Source organism: Juglans regia, chromosome 16 (genome assembly GCF_001411555.2).
Source record: "Juglans regia cultivar Chandler chromosome 16, Walnut 2.0, whole genome shotgun sequence".
NCBI classification, from domain to species: domain Eukaryota; kingdom Viridiplantae; phylum Streptophyta; class Magnoliopsida; order Fagales; family Juglandaceae; genus Juglans; species Juglans regia.
In genome coordinates this window covers 19,121,322-19,139,951 of record NC_049916.1, presented here as the reverse complement: position 1 = coordinate 19,139,951, position 18,630 = coordinate 19,121,322, and the positions used below count along the sequence as shown (strand labels likewise).

The 18,630-nt window shown below is 31.7% G+C and overlaps 2 protein-coding genes across 3 annotated transcripts; both read right to left on the bottom strand.

The window, feature by feature from the left end:
• Nucleotides 1–2,159: 2,159 nt before the first annotated feature.
• On the bottom strand, nt 2,160–3,432 carry LOC108989843 (glutathione S-transferase U17-like). Its single transcript, XM_018963603.2, has 2 exons — nt 2,983–3,432; nt 2,160–2,717 (listed from the first exon to the last, which is right to left on the bottom strand). The coding sequence occupies exons 1-2, from the start codon at nt 3,307–3,309 to the stop codon at nt 2,343–2,345; spliced, it is 702 nt and encodes a 233-aa protein (XP_018819148.1). The 5' UTR covers nt 3,310–3,432; the 3' UTR covers nt 2,160–2,342.
• Nucleotides 3,433–12,141: 8,709 nt separating this feature from the next.
• Nucleotides 12,142–16,420, bottom strand: LOC108989837 (hydroxyproline O-galactosyltransferase GALT6-like). 2 transcript variants are annotated; one of them, XM_018963598.2, is made up of 7 exons: nt 15,282–16,420; nt 14,381–14,613; nt 14,014–14,304; nt 13,782–13,910; nt 13,521–13,694; nt 12,632–12,739; nt 12,142–12,487 (listed from the first exon to the last, which is right to left on the bottom strand). In XM_018963598.2, exons 1-7 carry the CDS (start codon nt 16,099–16,101, stop codon nt 12,278–12,280), a joined length of 1,965 nt encoding a protein of 654 aa, XP_018819143.1. In that variant the 5' UTR covers nt 16,102–16,420; the 3' UTR covers nt 12,142–12,277. The 2 variants fall into 2 exon arrangements, with proteins under 2 accessions (XP_018819143.1, XP_018819144.1); XM_018963599.2 differs by lacking the exon at nt 12,632–12,739.
• Between the last annotated feature and the right edge of the window lie 2,210 nt (nt 16,421–18,630).

The window sequence follows — 18,630 nt, the reverse complement described above, 5'->3', positions numbered from 1 at the left end:
TATATAGTACTTATTAATATATAGTACTTATAACATAGTTAGTATTATATTATTATATAACTTATATGAATATAATTATCATAACTTATTAACATATATATAGTAACTATATTTAATGTTATATTATTATATAACTTATATGAGTATAGTTATCATAACTTATAATATTCATAGTTACATAGTAACTATATAATACTTACACTATAGTAGCTATATAGTATAAGCAAAGTGATCTGACAGACCGATTGTATAGCATTTTTAAGAATGCTTAATTTGATTGTTGGCTATAACATTGATCCGAAAAAATACAAGACTGATTTCAAGATCGATCGAGCCAGATTTTTGTTGTTGATAGCACGGGGGACCCTATTGATCTGGCATTGTATTTCTTCATCCGCATTCGATCGAAGTCACCTTATTCCAATGGAGGTAGTCTACCATTTGCACTGCTGATATCTAACCTCCTACTCCAATTAGGGGTTACAGTGTCTGTGATTGAGCAAAGGTCGCCACAGATGGGGCCCCTTAACAAAATTACATTCAGCAAGAGCAAGGGGCACTTACGGAAGACTGCACCAGAACAATCTAGTGCCACGTAGACAGATCTAGCTTCTAGTAGTATTGTCATTATTGAGAGACAGCATCCAGGGGCTACTTTGAGTCAGGTATAAGCTCTATTTGTGGAGTTCGTTGAGCCCATCATGGAGAAGTTTAGGGATCTGGAAAGACGCATTAAAATATTATAAAAGGGTGTTGATCTACTTAGCAAATAGATCGTTTTAGTTATTATTTTACTTTTTTATGTTGTATTGAATATTATATATTTGGGATGTAATTAATGTATAGTTTTTATTTTTCGTGTTTGCTACCTTGTTTATTTTTTTCATTTTACATGTCATTCATGATAATATAAAAAATGATACTATCTTTAAAGTTATTTTTATATAAATTTAACATAAAAGAAATCATTATAAAGTTTTGAAATTAATTACATAAAACTAATTTATGAATTTATAAATATTTTATCTCACCGGAAATCATAATATATAATCTATACACATTTTTATATTTTGAAAATGATAACAAATTAATGAAAAAAATATTTATTACTTTAATGAAAAAAAAATATATGCACAAGCTAATGATGATAAACAAATTAATGGAAAAAATGTATGTTCAAACAAATAAATTTAAGTTCAAACGATTATTAACTTTCCCCAGAAAAAATAAATTAATTTCCTGCCAATATATATTATTATTTGAGCAGATTATATACTCGAACAGACATTAATTCCATATTCGAATCTATTTTATTTTGTTCGAACGGTTTTCATTTTTTGAGACGATTTTGTTCGTCACAAATTATCTTATTCGAATAGATATTTATCCGTTCAAATAAATTTAATAACTCAGGCATTTTTGGAGACCGTCTCTAAAAATGACTTTTAGGGAGGAAATTCGTCCCTAAATGTCAAATCTCTTGTAGTGGTTGCAGTGTGATAATGAGCCATTTTGACCCAATAGACTTTGAGATTTAAATATCTTCATGAAACTTGAAGTTATAGAACTTTGAATCATCTTTTTAATCTACCAAGATCAACTTCATACCAAATTTGGATCAAGTATAACTGATTTACTTCGACTAAGTTAATAATTTCTTGAAGTCTAGATCGAAACTTGCCATCTTTATAATTTCAACCGTAGACATATTTATAATTGAATTGAATTAAATTTTATCACAAGAATTTTAGATGAACCAATTTATTTGGGTCTTTGACTGGAAGACGAACAGGGACGTTGGTGGCTTGTGTGCCTGAAATTGAGACACGGCTGCAAAAAATAGTTGTTGACATTTGAGCCACTCGTTTCTGCATGCGCACTTAATTTAGTTTGTTTCATTGTTTCCTATTAAATGGCCGCTGACTCATAATTCTGTGGGTGAATATATGATAGACATGAATGCCTGATCCCATCAAAATAAATTTATAAAGGATGTAGTGTATTAATTAGATGAGATTGATCGAGAGGATTCGTTTCGATAGTGAAGATGAGTTTGATTGAGAATATTTTTTAATCAATATTTTTTTCTTACTACACAGTTTACTTTATCATGCAATATTAGGGATGTTTAGATTTAAAGAATACTTTGATCATCCGAAGCCATTTAAACAACATTGATATATAAGCAAGTCAAATTTATTCTTCACCACTTTTTTCAGGAACCATATGGACGTGCAAAAGTTTCATCTCCTAGCAAAAGAGACATGATAAACAGATGGCATCCCATGATCAGCTACCACAAAGTTCAAGACGAAACCTAGCTAGTTGTCCACACAAACTAATTAATTTTTGCCTAGAGGAGCTCCTTTCATTTTCACCAAAATCTTAGCAAACTCGACGAGCTTCTCGGTATCGGGAATAATACCCTTAACAGCACCATCCGCGCAGAAGCACTCCGCCCATTGCACCAGTCCAGGAGTCTTTGCCTCGTCGAGCAGCTTCACCCCGCCCATCTTCTCTATAGCCCTCAGCCAACCCAACATCGATCCGAAAGCGATATCAAGGAACCCAATTCGATCTCCTCCAAAGAAAGCCTTCCCTTTGCTGCTCTTCTGAAATGCTTCCTCCAACAGCACAAGTCCTTCAATCGCTTGTTCTACTATTGCAGCCTTCTCCTCTCCTTGTGCAGTGTTAATGAGTTTCATGGACGGGAAAAGCTGCACACTCATTAATTAGATATTTCTTAATGCATGGTTCAGAATATACTGAAGTGTTGTACAGACAAAATCATGTATGTGAACACAAGTTAATTTCCGCCTATATAGTTGCAAATACAAATCTCAGTTTCTATAGGTGTTTACACTTCATAGTTATTTTCACTGATTTTTTAATTTATAACTTTATACAGATTATGCATGCAACACTGACGTATGGTCGAGCAACAACTAAACTAAAATTAACAAAAGCAAATTAACCTCGTACCTTATCATCAACATAAGCAGCCCAAAATCGTTCAATAGCACGGTCGTAGGGATCAGAATGGAGGATGGAAGGACCAGAGTTCCAGACCTCATCAATGTACTGAACAATGATCAGAGACTCAGAGATGGATTTCCCGCCATGGATGAGAACTGGGATTTTTTTGTAGACAGGGTTTGATTGGAGAAGAAGCTGGCTCTTAGAACCAAGTGTCTCTTCAAGAAACTCATACTTAACAGATTTGATGTTCAGGGCAATACGAACCCTTATCACGAATGGGCTCGGCCATGCACCCAGAACCTTGACATCAGTACTGCTGCTGTTCGCCATGAGCTCTCAAATATTATGGCAGTCACAAACTTTGGTAGATGCAGTGCGTGAACAATGAATACTGACTCCGATTAATGAAGGAAGTACTGGCGCTTAAAAAAAGTTGGGCCGGCAGTCGTGGAGAAATTAGGTGCGCAGTATTAATGCTGGATAGTTACATGCCACTCGAACTAATGATTTTGGTATTTTTATTAAATGAAAATCATTTATTTATTGAAACAAAACTTCAAAAAACAATTAAAAAAAAAAGAAAAACACTTCATGATTCCGTATTCCCACCGCCCACGCCACTTAGGTCGCCAAACTAGAGAGTTTAACCTTTTGTTTGGAGTGGAAATTTAATATTTAAATGTTTAGTAAATTAATTGTAATTTTTTATTTTTAACAAATTACTGTAACAAAATTTTAAATTATTTTAAATTTGCTCAACTCAATATGAAATGTTTTTTATATTAATTATACAAATTTTAACTAATTTTTTTATTTGATCAGGCCAATAAGGTACTCTCATAAAGGGTTTCATTTTTACTAAATTACTAGATGTGAAAATATTTTAGAGTGAGAGTTATTTTTTAAAAAATGAATTATAATAATATATAAATATTTTTGTTTTGTGGATATCATTTGTGTATATTATTTTAAAAAATATTATTTTGTTAATTCCGCTTGCTTTTTTATTTTGACATGTTATATATTTTAATTTTTTTTATTTAATAATTAAAGAAATGACTATTAATATTTTATTTTTTTATGTTTTAAAAATATTTTAAAATAATAAAAAAATATAAATTAAATCACTTCGATTATTTTCTTGGGACATTAAGGAGGAGGAATAGGGGTCGGTGGCTTGTGTGGCTGAAACTGAAAACACAAAGGCTAAAAATAGCAGCTGAAATTGGAGCCACTCATCTGCACACCATTTTTCTATTGTCTCGTGTGAAAAGGCAGCGGAGTGATGACTTCTGTCAGTGTCCGAATAAGTGCTGTTCGTAGTCTGGCCTAACAGCAGCTAGTCTATAATTTGACTAAAATTTTTAGTTATAGTATTAACTTTTGATTAGTTGAGTTGATATTAAATTAATTATCTTAAAATAAAAATAAAAAAATTATTTTATATATTTTAATATTTTTTTATATTTTTTTTTTATATTTTATATATACATTTTATATATTAATTAATAATTTATATTTTATTTAAAATTATTGTTTGCCTAACCTATTTCTTATGCAAAGTGCCTAAAATTGCAAGTGTAATCAAAATGAAATCAAAAGACAAAAGAAATTGAAACAAAACTCTATTATCATTCATGAAAAGGAATAAAAATGTAAATATAGACCTACTAAAATTCAGACCTTCTGATCTGTCCACTACACTAAAATTCAAACCTACTAAAAATACTAAGAAAGACACTATAACATAATTTATTTACAAGCAACAAGCCAAAAATCAGTCCACAAATAAATACCAACACATTCCTTTTAGCATCAACACAATCCACAGTCCAACATTAGTGTCCTCAACACAGTCCACAGTCCAACATATATAAAATGAACATTAGTATTGAGCAAGACAGTCCACAAATAAATACAAACACATTCCACAGTCTAGCACAGTCCATAGTCCACTGTCCAACAAAATAATGAAGACACACAATCTAATTTAATAAAATATATTCTCAACAAAATAATATATTACAGATTTGGTAATAGTCTAAGCATTTAGTTGCTACCCAACCACATATTTATCCAGCCCACATGTGGCTGGGCAGCCACTAAATTTTCAAAAAATTTAGTACTACCAACACTAGAAGTTAGACACCTCCATAAGGTGTCGAATAAGATGTAGAGGTACCTCCGAAATGAAACTTCGAATCCTCAAAAATTGCTAGTTGAATATTACGAAAATATTCTTGTTGCATGGCATTCATGTCACGTACATCTAGCATCATCATCTTTAGTTCAAAATTCTTCTTCTTTAGTTCAAATTTCTTCTCTTCTAGTTCAAACTTCTTCTTCTTTAGTTCAAATACTTTCTAGTTTTTTTGGTCTGTCTTCAACATAGCATTTCTCCGCTCTTCCATGGTTGTCGCTCTATCCTCGGTCATTTTAACTAACACAATTTTGATCTCTATCTCTTTGCCTTGCATCGACTTCCGCTTCCTCTCCTTTTTTTTTCTCAACTTTTTGCCTAGAGGTCTCTCAATAAGAACCTCCAAGTCCACCTCGATTAAATCAACTTCACCAATGAAGTTAGTCTTGAGTATTGTCTAGCATGCATGAATGAATGTAAGTAGAAAAGAATAGGACCCTCGAGTCTTCCCAAGTAGATTAGTTGAACAGATGTTATTAGTGACTGAATTTGCAAATATCAACACTATAGAACTCCACAAACGCTACATATATATTTATATATATATATATATATCTAAAGGTGAAATCCTGACTTCATGTCTCGATTTTTTAATTTAAACAAAAGTTCATGAAATTAAAAGAAGTGTGACAAGAGGATTGTAAAGTTAGATGATGAGCACTGTAAAACTATATTATGATAAAATGAGCAGGACCAAATCTTGTATCAACCATATGAAGAAACAAACATTGCTCGTATTAGATTTATTTCATCTAAAAAAATGACCAAGAATGCCCCAAAAAAATCTCTCACTTAAATCCCTTACTCGTACAGAACCCCCTTCCCTAAAGAAAAAAAAATTGTTTCTTCTCTTCTCTTCTATTTGGGTAGCCAACCTCATTCAGCATCCCTAACTTAACATAACTCCATTGATAAGCATCAAATAAACTTAGAAAAGTACGTCAATGTGATACAAATTTAACATTCACAATTCATAAACAGGAAGTGCCTCAAAACTAGAAGAAATCAATAGTACTAGAATAAAAAAATATTCCTACAAACAATACCCAAATTGCGAAACACACGGCAAAATCAAAAGTTCTAAACCATCAAAACAGAGTGTTCATCAAAACTCATGTAAAGTAAAACACACGGCAAAATCAAAATCATAAATCAGTTTGTAAAAAATACCCAAATCGCGATTTTCTTGCGACAAATTTGTGGAGGAATATGCAACCTTCTGGACGACGATTCACTGGCAAGGAAAGGGGTTCAACAAATGAATGGTCCTAGCAAAGCAAAAAGCACGGTGATTTAATCACTCAGTGAAGAGGAAATGGGAGAAAATAGAAAGATAATAGGGAGAGGAAGCCTACAAGATAAGAGGGAGAGAGGAGCGAGAAAGAGAGATCATTACTGTTTGGACTGGAAGACGAGGGTGTGCACGATCGAAGTAGTAGCAGGTCTCTATCTCTTGAGTTTCGGACGTTTCAGGATGAAGAAAATGAAAACGAGCAAAATTGGACGAAGAAAGAGAAAGAACGAGGGAAAGAGATGGGAGATAGATGAAATAATAAAATAAACATTTCAAAGGTGAACAGTGACTCGCCAAGTTTAGAGAGGAGCTAAGATTTACTGTAGTTCAAGTGTTAAACTTTAAACTTTTAGCTAGTCTAATGTGAAACTTTGTTTATAAATATAGTCAAATTGTAGACTTGTATTGGCATTTGGTTAGGCCATTACCAATACTCTAAGGGTACGTTTGGGTAGTGAGAAGTGTTGAGAAGTGTTGAGAATGTTTGTGAATAGTTATCAGTAGAGATTGGAGTGAGTTTGTGGGTCCCGTTGAGAGTATTTTGAGTTGTTTGGATGTGTGAAGTATGTTGAGTTATTGACTTTTGAGCAGGTAGTTGAAAAATGTGTGGGTCCCATAAATATTATAGTGATTTTATTTTTAGTAATAAATATTATAATGATGTTATTATAGTGATTTTTTAATATTAATAAATATTGAAGTGATTTTATTTTACTTTTATATATAATAATGATAAATATTATAATGATTTTATTTTTAATTTATATATAATAGTGATAAATATTATAATGATTTTATTTATATATATATAATAGTGATAAATATTATAGTAATGTTATTTTTTATTTATATATTATAGTGATTTTATTTTTAATTTATGTATAATAGTGATAAATATTATAGTATTTTATTTTTTATTTATATATTTTAGCGATTTTATTTTTTATTTATATATAATAGAGATAAATATTATAATGATTTTATATTTTTATATATATTATAGTGCTTTTTATTTTTTATTTATATTTAATAGTGATAAATATTATAGTGATTTTTTTTTTTATATATTATAGTGGTTTTATTTTTTATTTATATATTATAGCGATTTTATTTTTTATTTATATATAATAGTGATAAATATTTTTTATTTATATATTATAGTGATTTTATTTTTTATTCATATATTATAATGATTTTATTTTTTATTTACATATTATAGCGATTTTATTTTTTATTTATATAATATATCGATTTTATTTTTTATTTATAATGATTTTATTTTTTATTTATATTTAATAGTGATAAATATTATAGTGATTTTATTTTTTATTTATATATTAGAGTGATTTTATTTTTTATTTATATATTATAGCCATTTTATTTTTTATTTATATATTATAGTGATTTTATTTTTTATTTATATATTATAGAGATTTTATTTTTTATTTATATATAATAGTGATAAATATTTTTTATTTATATATTATAGAGATTTTATTTTTTATTCATATATTATAATGATTTTATTTTTTATTTACATATTATAGCGATTTTATTTTTTATTTATAATGATTTTATTTTTTATCTATATTTAATAGTGATAAATATTATATTGATTTTATTTTTTATTTATATATTATAGCGATTTAATTTTTTATTTATATATAATAGTGGTAAATATTTTTTATTTATATATTAAAAGGTATTTTATTTTTTATTTATATATTATAGTGATTTTATTTTTTATTTATATTTAATAGTGATAAATATTATAATGATTTTATTTTTTATTTATATATTATAGTGATTTTTATTTTTTATTTATATTTAATAGTGATAAATATTATAATTATTTTATTTTTTATTTATATATAATAGTGATAAGTATTATAGAATGTTTGTGAATAGTTATGAGTAGAGATTGAAGTGGGTTTGTGGGTCCCATTGAGAGTATTTTAAGTTGTTTGGCATGTGAAATATTTTCAAAAGTACGAAAATACTTAAAAAGTGTTAAGAGTAGTTTGATACCCAAACATACCCTAAATAAATGAGTAATATTTCAAAAACAAATTAATTAAACGAAGGACCACCTTTTGATCTTTGTCCAGATTCAATTATTTTGATTCATTTTATCTTATTATTATTATAATTTTTTTAATTTTTATACAAAATATAATAAATAATTCAATTTATTCAAATTTTAATTAAATTTTAATTAAATTTTTTTAAAATTTTAAAATAATAATATTATTATTATTATTAAAAAATAATATTTTAACAATATTTTTAAAAAAAATTTAACTTTTATTTTTCATTTAAAATCATCTCATCTCATTTCTAAATTCAAACCAACCCTTAAGATCTTCCGATCTTTCTACATAATTTTTATCTATTTATTGGACATAAGTGCTATTGCTGCAAAATTTTTATGCAAATTAAAAAATTAATATAATTTTATATGATATATTTGTTGGGTGTATATATATATACTGGCGTTTAAAAAAAATTAACCGGCGAGTATAGATAGTTTCATGTGAGACTCGCGTGGTAGGGGGCGGGCGATTAGAAAATAAAGTTGCATGAAAGATGTAACGCATCGTTTGTATTTGAAGATAAAGTTAACTAGTCATATTCCTCTAATATCGAGATCAATCTATAGATATAAATCATGGCCGACATGGAAACTCAGCTTATCGTATCCCGACAAGATATGAATCTACAAAGACAAGCTAGATACCCGCTTGACTGAAACAAAAAATAAAAATAAAAATACCCGCTAGACGGACACTATCAACGAATGAATTGTGGCTCTAGAAGGTAATCTACCAAACTGAGCACTAAGAATTGTGCCACTGAAGGAGTTTTGGCATAATAAAACACCTCAATCTTATTAATAATCTACCAAGTTAGTACTAGAAATTCATTCGTTAATAGAAAAAACTATTTTATCTTCTAAGTTGTACCGCTCAATTTGACCGCTTGACAAATTTTTTTTTTTTTTAACTGAGTAATTTTTTTTTTCTCAATAAGTAGTTGATATTCATTCCAAAAACTAAAATTGTTCCTTATAACACAAAAACAACCAGATTAAACATAACCCAACAGAATGAGAAAGATGAAAGCTAAGAGCTAGTAAGTTACAGATAGAGGATCTTTTCCACTTGGGAATTCCACCAAACAGGTGGGTATTTTAATTAGTGGGATATTTCCAATCTCTAGGTTGGAATGAGCCCATTGCATAATGGAATGCGTGCATTGATTCTGAGATCGATATATTTTTTCAGCTTGCCATACTTCAAGATCTTGAAGCAGAAACCTTGTGTCTCGAGCTATCCATTCTATTTCCCAATTGATAGCTTTACGAGGATTATTGATAGAGTGGATGGTATTTAAAGAGTCTCCTTGAAGAACGACTTTAGTGATCTTCCTTGTACGTGCTTCTAGGCAACAATAGCTTCCCCGATGTTTGGATCAGCACTCCAATTGTGATGTGCTACAACAAATTGCAGTCTGCCCAAACTATTTCTGCATACTGCTAAGGAAGTGCTCCTATCATTTCTAACTGCCACATCAAAGATGATAGAGAAGGTGTCATCGGAATCAGGGGGACTCCTGCTATGGTGTGAATCTATGAACTTGAACTCCCAAGCCCTTTCATGTTCTCTATATAGATCCTGCGTTTTTGTTATGAAGTAATGAACTGTATGATTTGCATTGTTGTGTGTGATCTGATTCTTTATTAACCATAAGTTATCCATAGCTAATGTAGAAAATAGCTGGAAATTATGAGCTTCAAAAGCAGAGATCTGTAATTTGTCTGATGGATTTAGGATAATATTGATCCAATTCCTGATGCCAGCCTGTTTGAAGCAAGTTATATCAAGTGGCTATGGGGCATTTCTCCACAAAATTCTAGAGAAAATACAATTAAGGAAAAGATGTTCCAAATTTTCGTTCTCCATATAATAAAGAGGACAAAGAACCTGATATTCTGTTAGTGCAAAATAGTGAGTAAGAGATAGTTTAGTGGGGAGGATTTCATTATAAACTTTCCATAGGAAGAGTTTCAATTGATCTTGCAATTTGACAGCCCATAACTTTTTCCAGAGACCATCAGGTATGCTTGTATTTGTGTTGAGGACTAAAGCTGCATAAGCAGACTTTACACTATAACTTTTTCCAGAGACCATCAGGAAAGGAAATTCACATATATTGCCAACAATAATGATTCAGTCTTTTTCAACTTGCATGCTTCTTTGCAGATACCTAAGGAACATTTTCTCTCACCAGAGTTTTGCACATACCATTTCAGAGCTCATTGAATCACTAAGATACCGGCATCTGGATGATTGAGATCTTGGCCCTATACCCTCCAAGTGGAAAGGCCGATGTGTTGCCACCAAGGACTTCCCTTCCTCCTCCTGCAACTGCAAGCTCATCGGCGCTAAATACTTATGCTTTGGCTTTGAGTCCACCAACGACAAAATGAACGAGACCAACGATAGCATTTATGTGTTTTACTCCATAGAATGATAGTGTTTTGACTATTAATGAAACGATTCGTTCCTAACGTGCACGGGGAGTCCCAAGGTGCGGACTGCATATAGAATTTTCCAATATAGAATAAAGTCAACTCTAATTTTTAGAGAACGCATAAAAAAAATAAATAAATAAATTCTTCTGATTATCTTTACATCACATATCATATTTGATTTCTTCTTTCTTTTTCTTTAATTTTTTTTTGATTTATTCTTACTAAACTAAAAGAATTTTCTGTTCATCATCTATACACCACACATTTAGTAAGAAAAAAAATAAAATAAAATAAAATAACCATATGTGATGTGTGGTGTAAGGTAAGTGAGTAGAATTTTTCTAAAAAAATAGATAGAGGATTGGACAGATGGAAGCTTGGGTGACAAACTATTAGATTGTGTTTGGAAACATAACTATTTACAAACAATTCTCTACTATTGATAAATTAGTTACTATTATTCATAAACTATTTCACTACTATTTACAGATGATCTGAATTACTATTCACACATAGTCTCATTTGTTTTCATGGATGAGATAAGATGAGTTGAACTGAGATGAAAATTAAAAATTTAATAAAATATTATTAGAATATATTTTTTAATATTAATTTTATTTTAAAATTTAAAAAGATTGAATTGTTTATTTTATTTTATATGAAATTTTGAAAAAAATTATAATAATTAGATAATACAAGATGAAATAAGTTGATAAGAATTGTAAAAACAAAGGAGATACAATTGGAGATCTTGTAGATCTAACACTAGGGATATTAGAGGTAAATTTACCGTTTGCGACCAACAATTGAAGGATATCTTTAGGCCATGGATCCTCTAGAGATCCCTGTTCTTGATAATGGATTTAATACTTTTGATTATTTAATTTAATGTGATAGAATTAAGAGTCAGAATTTTAACTTAAGATATCTTCACTTATATCATATAAAATCACCATTTGTCTAAAACATTTAAGCATATAGAAAGAAATAGATTGAATTATTTATATTTATGTTAACAATTAATAAAATTATTTTTATGTAACTCTTGTGAATGTGGCAGTACTCATTTCCTAAACATCGTTTCTCTCAATGTTGTTCATTGTTTTTCGAACTACTATAGCACCTGTTGTGTCGTATTTTAAATAGCTGCAATTTAAGTGATAGACACGAATATCTATATTTAACCCCTAGTTTGAGTATTTACACGAAGTATGCTAAAACTGCAAAATTTGTATGGCGAACACTAACTATCTTTCATATTGTTTCATTGTCATCTCATGTTGCAGCACATGGCTTTTCCTTGGGATTGCAATTTGTCCCACAAGCATGTCATTTGTCTTGGAGATTGGTAATGTGCAGTGTAATAATCTTCAATGCACCCGAACTGGCAGAACTTCAAGCTGTGCAGATACTGCACTGGTCTTGAACTGTTGAATTGCTCCACCCACATTCCCACGCTCACATCTTCCATCTTGAATAACTGCAATATGAGGACGTCCGTCTAATCATTCATGCCAAAAACTGCCAAATCACATCACATGTGCGTGTGCGTGCATACATACATACATGCATACAATACACAAGAGAAAGAGAGATTGAAATGCAGAAAAACATAGCAACATACTCTTAAGTTTTGCTTTTCAAACTCAGATATGATGAACTGTGATATGTCAGATGACAAAATGTAACCCGGACCATTTGCATAAGGCGGATAATCTTCCTCTGGCCATTCCTGGAGCTCCCAATAAAAGGGCATTAATTATAATGGTGGGAGATATGAACAACATATCAAAGCCCCACATAAGATAACCAGCAAACTGAAAAGAGCATTGAAAATCAAATTGGTAAAGAAGTCTATAATGTCTGGATTTTCAGCTCAGCCAAAAGGAATGTGATAATGGAGTTGGTCACCATCTTTTTATGCCCCCAACATCAACCATTTTAGAAAGGAATTCTTCATGCTACAGATCTATCTTTTAATATTGGTCGCAACAGTTTTGGGTGACAGAATAATTTAAACACCCTGTAGCTGAGGCAATCACTCATTTAGCCAGAGGTGGAACCAGAAAATCCACCCCTGCATTTAGCTATGAACTAGAAATTCCAAAGCAATGTCCAATATGCTAATTAATCATGCGGAGCGAGATAACCGTACAAATACCTATACCCCAGTAGTAGGGCCCATTTTCAAAAGTAAAACTAGTATTTACACTTAATGATTGCAACAAAATGCATTGTCGCTGAACATGTGGAAGCGAACTATATCATCCCAATGCTGACAATCATGTCATGAAGCAAATGAAATTTCAAATCAATTAGGCATGGCATAACACCACATTCATTAAATTACCTGAAAACAAATACTAACTATAAAGTATTAAAAAGGAAAATAAGAAGTAAAAACCAATAAGCACTGCTCTCAGTCAGGAAAAGAAACTGTTAAAGAGATATACTAAGCAAATAAAAACAGAGCCAATGATCTTCTATGATTTGGAGGAGGGGATGCGTCATACCTCATATGTTACAGCCCATTTGCCAAGACGGAGGGGCTTGTGATGGTAGTTCATATTTCCAATATAAAGGCTTCTACCTTTGTCAACTTTTCTCACTTCCTTGATCACGGCAGTCACCCTAACAAATGTATCATCATCACACTTCATGATATACTTGGCAGCCACTGTGCGAACCTGCAAAGTCACATAATTTAACAATATTTAATTTCTAGAAAGAAAGACAAGTGAATAGCCAACTTTGGGTCTTCTCCCCCAACTCACCCCATATTCGCAGATTGCTATAGTCTTCAACACAACAAGATCATAATTATCCATGTAAGGAACAATAACAATATCACCAAAATACTCTGCTTCTTTCTTTAGCTCCAGATTTACTTCCTTTCTTCCATGCTGCCAAAATATAAATCGAAAAGCTCCGACAAATATCCAACATAAAGCTTATGCAAAAACCTTTTCTCATTAAAGAAAATAGGCCTCTGGCATCTGCCCTTACCAGTGCTACAAAAACCCGAGCCACAACATGTGAAGATTTAATTAACTTATGCTGCAGCCAAGATTTTCTCACAGCCATTCGCTCAGAAAAATGGTTTCCAGCAGAAAGGATGCCAATGAAAAGCTCAATATGACCATTTGGAATAGGTGGGGCTTTCCATTTAGTAAACATCTCAAGATGCATCTGCGGTCCAAAGCTTGGATGCGATGTGGGTAAGGAAGCAGCATACACGGAATACACATCAATATCCCCATTGACAGTAAGTCCCGTGGCATCTTCAAGCACAAATCCCTATGAAAATTACAATAACATTTTAAAGATGTCCTGCACTCATTTCTATATGAGAAGATATCACAAGGGTACTCACAGTGCGATAAGGAAAAGAAGTGACATGCCTCCCATCTACATTGACATGGTAACCTTCCAAGCCTGCACTCAGTGTTAGAACAAATAATTTGCCTTCAGCAAAAGGGTACGGCCAATCTATAGACACCTTCTTTGTCCGCCCGATCAGCCTGCTCAACCACCACGTTACCTTTGATTCTTCTGAGTGATCATTATCATCGCGAATCCACTTTTCACATTTCACCTGTCCATCAACTTTGTAAAATTAAAAGAATCAGCAAAGTAAACAACGTTATTCTTAACAGAGGTTTGCCTTGTTTGGATTGAGAGAACATCTTGACTCATCTCATCTAATCATTACAACTTTCTCAAACTTCCACACAAAATACAATAAACAATTCAACTTTTTGAAATCTCAAAACAAAAATAATATTCTATCAATATTTTATTCAACTTTCATCTTATCTCAACTCACTATCTATAACTCCCGTTAAACCAAAATGAACCAAGTAAATCTGTAGAATTTTTAATCAAAGCGGTTCGGAAATTATCCACATCTTGAAATTCAACAGAAGAAAGCAAGTGGTGTTAAGCAGAATCACACTATAGCGTAAGATGGCAACACCGAGAATCAAGTTTCCACATTCCGGTATAAAAAATTATTTCAGGGATTTGGATTGTCGAAAAGTTTGTATATTCTAAAAGCCGAAAATATCACTTTCTACATCAAGATAGACATCATTAACAAATAAAAGCTCGAGACCATCACGCAAAGAGCATTGTGCCTCACTGCCTCTGTCTACCTACTACATTTCGTTCACTGAACTCGTTCTAGTAGCAATAAACCAATAACAGAAAATTTCATCCATTCTTCGAAGTTAAAATGATCACCAAAAACAGAACGGATTGAAATCACCACATACCTGTTTCGTCATCCGCCCTAGACTTCCACCCCTCGCACCTAAGCGCCGAGCCCCACTGCATCCTATAACACGTGTTCTGCTCGATCACCGGCTTCCCACTCCAATCCCCTTTCAACCTTGGGTTGAAATGCAAAATCCTAGGTGGATCCTCGCCGTCCACGGTCTTCAGCCCCTGCAACTCCATCATAAACTGCGAAACCATCGCCGGCTCGTCCCCTTCCTTCAACAACGATATCTTCGGATCGTACTCCGGATGGGCCCACCGCGGAGTCCCCACCACTGTGATGTGGGACCACAGCGTTAGCCCGCAAGGGAGCACCAGTACCCGGTTCTGGCCCCGGAACTCGTTCCCGGATAGCGAAATGGAAAGCGAGCACGACTCCGACCCGTTCTCGGGCTGAGTTTTCGCATTAAGTTTGATCTTCCCGGAATCTAGATCGTCCCAGAGTCTCTTTCCCACCACCCAGGCTCGCTTCGCCTCCTTGTGAAGCTCAGAAAACTCGTCCTTTCCGGCAATGCTATCGAATCGACTGTCGTTGAAGACCAAACCCGAGACTTTCCTGAACTGGCGCATTCGCTGTTTCGGCAGGGAGTCCTCGCCGGACAATTCCTCTCCGCTTTCCAACGGCACGAGCCCAGGCAACGTATCCTCGAGAAACCCGAATGCCCCGTCGTCCGAATCCGACTGGAACCCGGTCCGGAAAACCAGGGGGATTTCGAAGCTCATGAAGAGTAGGTAAAGCAACACCACGCCCATCAAAAGTTGAAGCAGTCTGAGTCGACTCGGCGACGCCAAAGTCTCGAGCTTTGCTCGCTTCATTGTCTCTCAAACCCTTCCTCCCTCCCTCCCTCCCTCCCTCAAAAAAGTCCTGCTCTTTTCCAGGACAAAAGAGAAAAGAAAAAGAAGAAAAAGACTAAACGAATGAATGAGCTATGGCGGTGGTTTTCAGCTAATACTGAACTTTCTTCCACGCCTGCTAAATCAAATCCTAACCCTAGAAACAGAAATGAAGGAATTAGAAAAGAGGGATGGATACAAGTAATAAAGTTGGCACCGAAAAGAGCTAGTTTTTGGGAAATGTAAAGAAATTTGAAAATTCTCTTCCATAATTCAGACATCGACCATTACTCCCCCATCATCTTTTTCATTATTACTATCGTTTTATATTTTATTACAATTAAAAGAGTACAATTTTCTTTCAACAAAGAAAGTGTTTGAATAGGACAGGTTGCCGGTGGTCGTGGACTACACGTGGCTCATTATCAACCCTTGTCAACATACTTTTCATCGTCTTCCACTACATGTTAGGATTTGTTTAATGCTAAAGGAATTTAGTTTTTGCTTTAAAAATTGTGTGCGCGTTAAAGGGCGTCGAAAAAATCTGAGTAGTGGGAGCCGCCGCCATCCTATATAGTATAAATAAAATGATGAAAATTATTTTTTAATATTTATTTTTTAAATTCAAAATTACTATAATTTGAAAGAGTTGATGAGAAAGAGGATATGAGAAAAAAATCAAGATGAGAGAGATCAAGATGGACGATTAGAGAGACCGAGATGAGAGAGAGAGCAGAGATGAGAGAGAGACGATGAGAGAGATGTTGGAGAGATGATGAGAGAGAGAGGAAGATAGTGAGAGGGGTAGCCGTCTGTGCATTTTGTAACAATAAATAAATAAATAGATCAGAAGCAGTCATATAGTATATACAATGTGTGTACAGTTATAATGACTGCTATGTAGCAATACTCTAAAGGCGTCAAGATGAAGAGGATAGGAGTCTCTGCCCTCTGGTTAGTTTGATGGTAGGTTGGTTGGTTGGTGATGTATTTATTCTTAATTTAGAAATGTCTTTTTCCTTTAAAAATAAAAAAATAAAATATGAGCATGTTACTCATTATTTCACATCATATATCATATATATTTTAATTTTTTTCTTTATTTTTATTAAAAAAAAATTGAGTTGTTCTATTCATCATCTACACACTATATACTTGTTATGAAAAAAAGAAAAAGAAAAAAACAAAAGAGGTGTGGTCTGTAGATTGTGGAATGCTTACTCATTTAAATATTCGTTTTTTTTTTCTTTTGCAATGTGCACCCCCTTTTTTTTTTTTTTTTTGAGTTTTGTTACTTATCATCATCACATATTACATTTATTTTTATTTATTTTTTAATTTTTTTTAGTTATATTCTTTCTAAATTAATTGAGTTTTTCTACTCATTATCCATCCATTATACATTTAATAATAGAAAAAAAAATTGAAAAAATTATGTATTATGTGTGGTGTAAAGATGATGAGTAGATTTTTTTTTTATATTTTTATAGAATGTTTTCAAAAAATTTTAAATCATTGAGTAAAATCTTTATGATACGCTTTTTTAAATGTTTTTTTTTTGTTATAGAAATTGTGGCAAATGATTAAGTGGGATTGTTTTTTAATAAAGAGTTAAAGAATTTGATAAAAACGTATCAAGTTTTTGAAAGCTCTTAAGAAGCAATTGAAGTGTTAATTGTTCTTTTATTCTCTTCTGTTTAAAAGAAATTAAGTTAAATTAAAAATATAAAGAAATTAAAAGATACGTTGGCATTTATTTTAGAGGGAACTGATTTGTTGAATTAAATAATTATCAGGTGCCTACACAAAAAATAATAATAACAATAATAATAATAATTATCAGGTGTTCCATATCGAAAGATATGAGATATGGTGGGAGAGTGTGGCTTTACCACTAGTAATGTTGTATAAAATACTTTTATTTTCGGTTTATTTTTAGATAATTATTTTAAAATATTTAAAATTAATAAATAATTACACCTCATCGTAATGGAATGTGAATGAGATGAGGTGTAATAAATAGAATTTTTCATCCACTAATGTTTTTGCTTTATAAATATGTCAACAAATTAATCTAGTTAGTCATTTTACTAGAAATTAAACTATTAACTTTGTGGATGTGGCAAGTCACATACATCTCACGTGTCATAAACTAGAATAAAAACCTTAAAACTATATATAAAATTTCAAAACTTAAAAAATTTCAAAAATAAAAAAAAAATTAAAAACAAAATAAAAAAATGTCAAAAAAACATGATACCTTTGAAAAATTAAGAATATATAAGACTAAAAATATTTTTAAAATAAAAATAAAAAGAAATGGAGGGGGAGGAAGATCAGAGGGGAAAAGAATACGAGAGAGATAAAGTTATCATTTAGATAGCGAGTTGAGATGAGTTAAGATAAAAGTTAAAAGTTGAATAAAATATTATTTTTAAATATTATTATTGTTTTAAAATTTAAAAAAATTAGAATTATTTATTATATTTTATGTAAGAATTTGATGAAATT